Source organism: Lytechinus pictus, chromosome 4, assembly GCF_037042905.1.
Source record: "Lytechinus pictus isolate F3 Inbred chromosome 4, Lp3.0, whole genome shotgun sequence".
Lineage (NCBI taxonomy): Eukaryota > Metazoa > Echinodermata > Echinoidea > Temnopleuroida > Toxopneustidae > Lytechinus > Lytechinus pictus.
Window position 1 is genome coordinate 11,863,819 of NC_087248.1, and position 8,312 is coordinate 11,872,130.

An 8,312-nucleotide genomic window follows, 5' to 3' on the forward strand; every position below is an offset into this window, starting at 1 on the left:
TTAAAAAAAGATCTGATATGTTACATTATTATTACTGTGAGTTTTGACATGGGGCAGGAACATTTTAAGAACATTATGTCATCTTATGAAAATGATGACTATCTTCCTTTTTCTCTTCTTAGAGATGAAACTTTTTGATATTCCATTCTGAAAAAAAGATTATTTTATAAAAATATTATTTATTAATCTAATAAGCCTAAATGAGAGCGCGAAATCTGTTAATTTATTATGGCCTGAAAACTGGACGTTTAAAGCTTTTTTGTAATTATGAATAAGATGCATGAGTTAATATATTTTCAACAATCAATGCGAGCGCAAATCGCGAGCCGATTTTTTTTTTAACTGGCATGATGCGAATTTTAATTAGTTTGTTATAGAATTAATATTGAGATATACATTATCAAATCACCATTCAAAATGCGAGCATGCAGCGTTAGCTGTTACGTTTTGAAAATTTGACCTGAAAAGGGATATTTGAGAACTTTATGGAATACAGGAAAATAATAGGTACCTGACAAATCAAATTTTGCGAGCGCGCAGCGCGAGCAGAAAATGTTAAGAATCAGAAGATAAAACATAAATTTGTACAGAGCACTTTTAAAAAATCAATTTGTAAACAAAAAAAATAATGAAAGTTCGATTTCCGAGCTGAAATATGTTTTGTATATTGACTTCAAAATTTGTATTTGAGCTCCATATGCCTATTGACCTAAAAGGCAATGCGAGAGCGAATATTTTATACTGTATAGTGACATGAAAGATTTTTAAAATTATTTTTCCAAGTCTTCCCCTCATCTTATTTTATTCACTCGTCTTTCTCCTCTAATGTTTCCCCTTCTTTTTTTCTTCTCTCTTTTCCATTTTTTTTCTTTTTCCTTTTCCCTTTTTCTTTTTTGTTGCTCCGCCAATAGGGGGGGGGGGCACCTGGATCCGCCCATGTACTACTACTACTACTACTACTACTACTACTACTACTACTACTACTACTACTACTGCAACAACTACTACTACTACTACTGCTGCTACTTCTGCTACTATACTACTACTACTACTACTACTACTACTACTATTACTTCTACTACTACTACTACGTACTGAATCTTCGTAGAGGTGACGGGCGACGTTTCGAACCGGACTCGCTGAGATAGTCCCCGTAGTTCATGTTCGTTGGGCTGAAAAACGATAAAAGCCACAAACTCAAGCTGAGCACCTATGTAAATTGGCGCACTTGTGTGTCTCGTCAGGCCGCGTCTTGTCAATGAATGAAACACATACACTTCCTGAAATGTTGCAAGATTCTTCACAGACGATTGTTTGCTATGCCGGGCAATCCCTACTTGGCACAGTGGGCTTCTAGGTAGATACTAGATTGGAATGTGCTTTCTCACCAACGCTCAATATTTTAGATCCTTAATCATGTTATCGAGAGAGAGAGAGAGAGAGAGAGTTCAGCTGTTGAAAAACGAGCAGGAATCATAAACTCTTTTAAACTCGTTTATATTTATTATTATTCTTTATTACATCGCCTGGCTGCACTTAGGGTACAATAATGAATCGTACGAGCTATTACAAAGTTCAAATTCCCACATTATCTGATGCGTGATAATATCAAGTGCCTAAATGTCATTATTGTCAACATCATCACCCTTTATTTTTGGTCAATACTTAAATGATTATTAAGTGGCATATGTATTCGAATTTTTGCGCGCGGCACGCGTTGAAGTAGTGTTCCTTGCAAATATCCAACACACGTGGTCAGTCGCTGCATTTACGCCCCCTTTCAGTTTCTGACGCCTTTGACTCAATTAAAAACTCCGCTTTTTTTCATTAGGGCAAGTCGACATTTGTATTGTGACATTTGCCCATTGCATCACTAGCTGCCAGTGTCGTACCCAAAATACCTGTAATGAAAAAATAATTGTAAGTAAAAGAGAGGTGGTCAATTATCGCATTCACCTAAAGCAACCATCTACAACTTCTGACCCCTCCGCCACACAAAAGGATCATCAGAACTAACTCGGATCTCAGCCCCCACCCGCATTTAGCTACGCAAGCGTTAGATACACACTATGGTTACCATAAATGACAATTACTGCCATTTTATGTGGACTAGGACTACACGCCCTTTCACAAGGTAAAACAAAATAATTTGAATGATGATTCCAGTGAAAAATAACGCTAATGACGAATATTTAGCACGTGTGAAACCAAACTAGAACATGATTAGAATCACGAACGCTGATCACAGTCACGATTACAATAGCAATCATCATTACAATGATGATTCAAGATTCACATGTGAAAAGGCCCTACCTTCCTATTGACTGAAATCTATATAAATTATGATGTCATTTATTATTTATTTTGCTCCCTCGGGTAGTAGTAATAGCAACAATTAATTCGCCAATATTCAGCAAGTAGACCTATACATACGGCCCACCCTTATCCCACTCAATTACCTGAACATTGCAATAATGACTCATGATGCATGACAAAAAAGTAATAACCATGTTATATTCGTTATATTATCAAAATGTATTTTACACACTTAACTTTGGGGCATCATACACTCTAAAAAAGGAGAGGTAATTCAACTCTTAACAGCTTAAGGAGCGTGTATAGAGTGACTGCACTTCGGAGTGCTGATTTTCTCCTTCAAATTCGAACTAGACAGTCAGCACTCCGAAGAGCAGTTACTACACGCTCTTTAAGAGCTAAATTAGCTCTTCTCCTTTGTTTTAGATTGTATACTGTCCACTGTGTTGAGTAATGTATGTTGGTATATATATAGATATACATATTCTAGGCAATTATTATCCAATTGAGCAAATGTATTACCCAATTATTAGTTTTTATTACCCAATTTTGACAGATTTTAACCAATATTTGTGTGGACAGCATGCTGCCCAGGGTTTGTTAAAATTATTATTAAGGAATTTTTTGCCCAACTGTTTTAACAGTGTACGAATGGGGAAGAACACAATGAAATCCAATACGAATTCATGCGACACACGTACACCAGTTTTATGAGGCTCATTGGACCATGCTCAAGCTTGCCTATTGAAAATCAAAATCTAACTTTCAAAGGTTTTCGTTTATAGGCTTGCATTTCCTTTTGTTACCGGTTGCGGTAAAAAATTCTCAAGGTATACGATGAAATGACATATAGGCATATTGGAGCCGAAAAAAAACCCAACGAAATATTTAAACTTGTTAACGCATATTATGTGTAATCAGTCTTGCGTCGATGTACGATATTTGACTGAAAAGAGTTATTGTTGACTTTGAGAATTCATGCGACACACGTACACCAGTTTTATGAGGCTCATTGGACCATGCTCAAGCTTGCCTATTGAAAATCAAAATCTAACTTTCAAAGGTTTTCGTTTATAGGCTTGCATTTCCTTTTGTTACCGGTTGCGGTAAAAAATTCTGAAGGTATACGATGAAATGACATATAGGCATATTGGAGCCGAAAAAAAACCCAACGAAATATTTAAACTTGTTTACGCATATCATGTGTAATCAGTCTTGCGTCGATGTACGATATTTGACTGAAAAGAGTTATTGTTGACTTTGAGTATTTAAATCAAGTTTTTCCACGTCAGTTAGTGTCGTTCTTGCATGATAATTTCATAATGAGAAACAGGATGAATCGTTGCCAGAATTATTGTAAAAAAGAGAGAAAAAACTCGAATGACTGCATTACTGAATCCTTAACCAGTCCTGTATATGTAAATATTTGATTAGAGTGTTACGAATGTTGTAATACGTTTTTTACCACTCTTTTGCATGTTTAGATTAAATGAAATATAATCACCATGGAGCAAGTATGAAATATGTTTTACAACAAGTTAAAATATAATATCCTTATTTGTGTATCTTCTGTTGTAGTACCATCTCTTGGTAATAGTTTATTTGTTCGAAGTGAATGTATTTTTTATACATACCGATTCTAATCAAAAGTAAATATAAAGAGTATATCTCGGAATTCCTTCCGATTTCATACTTAAAAATTGGTTGCTTACCCCCCAAAAGCAGTGACCTTAAATAATGCATGCTTTATAATATATTTTTCTATTTTATGACAATGAATGCAACTTTGGAAAGAATTATCGTTAGATTTAACAAAACTATGAGACTTAATTTAAAGTGGTAAACAAATTAAGCACATATGGCAACTAATTGTTAAATGACAAATTTAAGCACATTTTTCTGTATTTTAAATCGGATGTTGGAAGTGCTTTAAGCCATTATCTATTTCTCAAGGCATCCTGTGAAATTACTTAGCTTGTTATAAGGGACTAATTCAAAATCAGAGTGAAAATATCAATCTACTAGCATTACAACTCAATCTTATTCTTATTCCTGTCTTAGATTTGCCACCACCACAAAGATCGATCTGCAGTGTAAGGAATTTAGAGAGCAGATCATCATGATCATTGGCTCAGGACAGCGAATATTGCAAAAGGCACCTTGAACAACACCAGCTAAAGACCAAAACTATTTTTCATCTTTTTTTCACAGATTACTTTCCAGGTTGCATCATTTTCATCAAGTAGTCTTGTGATGTATGTCTAATAGAATTTCAAATATCCTCCCCGCGTTTCACTCATATTTGAAGGACTGTCTATCCCATTGACTCCATATCTATCATGTTCAACCTCCAGCATGACTTGTTGGTCTTTATCATGTTTATTAAGAAAGTAGATCTGCCATTAACCTCGCTCTTACTTAAAAGATCATCATGATCGTTAAAGGACAAATTCACCTCAACAAAAAGTTGATTTGAATAAAAAGAGAATATCCAACAAAGATGATACTGAAAACTTCATCAAATTCGGATGTAAAAAAAGACAGTTATGACATTTTAACGTTTTGCTTAATTTCACAAAACATTTATATGCACACCCTGGTTCGTATGCAAATAGGAGACTGATGACATCGTCCACTCACTATTTTTATTGTATTTTATTATATGAAATATGAAATATTCGTTTTTTTCTCCTCATTGTTAAGTGAAATAACGAATAATTCCTCCCTGAACATGTGGAATTAGCATCGTTTGAATTCATACGGTTCAGTCCAGTTTGTCCTTATTGTCAAATCTGTAAAAAATGAAATATTGTATAATCCAAACAATAAGAAACACAAAAGAAAAAGTGCGTGAGGGATATCATCGACTGTCTCATTGCATGTCACTGAGTTGTGCATATCATATAATAAAATAAGTTTCTTATTAAATTTCTTATTTCACATCCTATTTTGATGAAATTTTCAGCGTTATGCTAGATTGATTCTTCTTTACTTATTCAAATCAACATTTTTCTTGATTGGACTTGACCTTTAAAAACATGTATTTGACGGTAAAGGCCATTATCGCTTCCTTCCCTCTACAATCTGCCTTTATTGGTTTGATCATTTTAACGGTTACGCAAAGAAAGGATTTATGAACGGGTATTCAAATGCATTTACTTTCTAATATCTAGTTCATACATCACATTTAATGGCAGGTATAATAGAGGTGTTCACATGGCAACAGCAAACACAAAAAGTGCAAAATTTATTTACACATGGGACTGACATTTTTCCCCAGACAGATGAACTCTGGCTAATTGGTTAGATTTGAAGGAGGAATCGAGTCGAGAAAAAGAGGAAGTGTGAGTACTGGTGCTGGCAACTCCTTGGTGTGAGTGTGTGAATGTATGTGTATTTGCGAGTAAGGCTAATTGAACATACAAGGGATTACAAGAGAAAGATGGAGGGAGGGAGGGAGAAAGAGAGAGAGAGAATGAAGTAGAGGGCATGTTTTGAGTGAAAGTGTGTGTGTGAGTAAGGGTATGTGTATGAGGGTGTGCGTGTGTGTGTGTATGGGTTGAAGAGATGATGAAAGGGGTTTATGGATTAATAAAAAAACTTGACAGAAAGTGGAAGGAATACGGGGGGGGGGGGTAATGCATTTCTCTGGATAGAATAATAAACTTTAAGACAGAGGGGTGTGGGTGTCCTTATGTGTGTTTTAGTGTCAGGGATCGAGGGGTGGTAAGGTGCCGTATCAGAGTTTTTTGTTTTGTAATAGTATTTATTAAAATCATTCAGTTCAAAATCATACAAGTAATAGTATATCAACAAAACACTGTTCACAGAGTCAAATAATTATTCATAATACAAAAAATTGTACAAAAAAATACAGAATATAACAATCATATCATCTAGAACAAAGTAAATACTTAGTCTATAGAAAAAAAGAATGGCTAGCGACGCAATTGAACTGAATGAGTTTTAGAAGTAAAACACCCTCCCATCCCAGCTACCCCCCCCCCCCATATCCCATCCAAGCCCAAGAAGCGCGGCCTGCTTCCCTCCCCTAAACCCCGGCTACCCTCCATTTCAATCTGCATTCTGTACCGCAACCATGATCTAACTTGCGCACCTGAATCTTCACTACAAATGCAAAAGAGCCACTCCGGCCCCCAATCACACCCCTCCCAAAGAGAGATAAGAGACTAATCACTCCAGAAGCGGGATCCATATCTCCGAGAGCGCGCCATAGCTCCCTCTGGAGCGAACAGCGTATATTTATTTTTTATATATATTATTATCTTTTACATTTTCACTCCAGACATGCCAGAAGGAACCACCATGCACCCCAAAGACACAAAGCCCACCCCAAAATAACTGCCCCGACCCACTCTAAGAGGAGTGCGACTATAGGGACCAGACCATCTCCCTCGCGTATACTTGAACTTACTTTGCCCCAACATCCCTAAAAAATATACTTGTCCCATTTCCTGAAATGGTTTGTTTAATAGACCTCTCTGTTCAGCTAGTTTTCTTTCTGCTAGTCTATCTTCTTGAATTTTTCCCTTGATATGGTTAAGGGTCGGTGGATCTTTTGTGTTTCTACTATTTTTTTAAATCATATACTTTATTAGGATTATTATGTGATTTAATAATTGAGCCTTCTTCTCTAGTTGAACCTTCCACGCCTACGTGAACACCTTTTTGATCTATATTTGTAATAATAGGGAGTTGAAGCATGTTCCCACATTCTTTCCATATAGTTTTTATCTTATCACATGAAAAAATATATATGATTATATGTTTCTTCTTCTTTACTGCAGAATGAACATAAATCATCTGTTGTCATTTTAAATAAATATAAATATTTTTTGTGTATAGTATATTGTGTAATATTTTTATATTGAAATTCCCTGAGTCTACTGTTCAGAATGGATTTTCGTGGTCTTAGAAAAATATCAAAGTAGTTTAACGCGTTCGATTCCCGGCTTGGCACTTGACTGCATTGAGCACGGCATTATAATATTTTGATCATATTGATAGCTCTTTTATCACAATAAATGGAATAAATAATAATAATAATAAGTATTCCTAATGCGCACTTTCTAATGGATCATTACGCAAGGCGCTATATACATATTAAATAAACAAAAACATTGGAAATAATCACAATTAAAATCATCAAACATAACATTTCATATGAGGAAAAGACATGGCCTTCACTAATATGATTGTAAAAATAGGTTATATTTGACATTTGATTGGAATGTCTTAAGAGTGTTCATATTCCTGATAGTACTTGGCAGTCTATTCTACATAACTGGGGCCACATAGATAAAAGCCCGATCTCCATAATGCTGGGTCCTGGTACGCGGAATCACAAGGGTGGTAGATGTGGAAGATCGAATAAGCATACATTGTACTGATACCAACTTGTGCATGTGGCTGAATAAATAGGTCTACGGATTTTTGTGCTCTGCGTAAAAGTAAACTTTGAATTCGTTCCATCATTTTTTTTTATTTACCCATGATTTTTGTGAATAATGCATGTGAAATACAACCCTGTAGGCAAAACAATATAAATTATTAATTTTGTATTATGCAGATTCATGGATCCAACCAGGTGTTACGCAGTAGCCGCTAGGGGTGCCCTCCTTTTCTCTATTCTTTCGTTTAAAAAAAAAGGGCAAGAAGGGAAAAAGGGAGTAGAAAAAAAAACCCAGGTATCTGTGTTGTGCAACTCTGTAGTACTGTAGTTTTATCATAAAATGGCGTTTTTAAACAATGTTGAGCTGGCTTGTTGATACCATTCACGATAGTATACGCAGTATACAAGAACTAAATAAGAAACGTTGAATATGACAACGAATGTAAGAGTATGTATATATCGATGGGATAACCCAGTTTAGATGAAATTCACCAACGTGGCGCCTCCCAAGTCCAGTTTTAGCTGATTCCCCTTAAACCGTATACAAACTCAACATCCTTTCTGATTGAAGCGACATCGTTGC

General features: G+C 35.5%; 1 protein-coding gene across 2 annotated transcripts in view; it reads right to left on the reverse strand.

Moving 5' to 3' along the window:
* LOC129259546 (kynurenine/alpha-aminoadipate aminotransferase, mitochondrial-like) overlaps nt 1–1,499 on the reverse strand; it is a 19,118-nt gene extending 17,619 nt beyond the window's left edge. The window contains exon 1 of one of the 2 annotated variants that reach the window (XM_064098392.1): nt 1,096–1,493. In XM_064098392.1, coding sequence (XP_063954462.1) covers nt 1,096–1,162 — 67 coding nt within the window. In that variant the 5' untranslated portion in view covers nt 1,163–1,493. Of the gene's footprint in view, nt 1–1,095 lie in introns of both variants that reach the window. The other variant, XM_064098391.1, reaches the window with a different exon arrangement.
* Nucleotides 1,500–8,312: the final 6,813 nt, after the last annotated feature.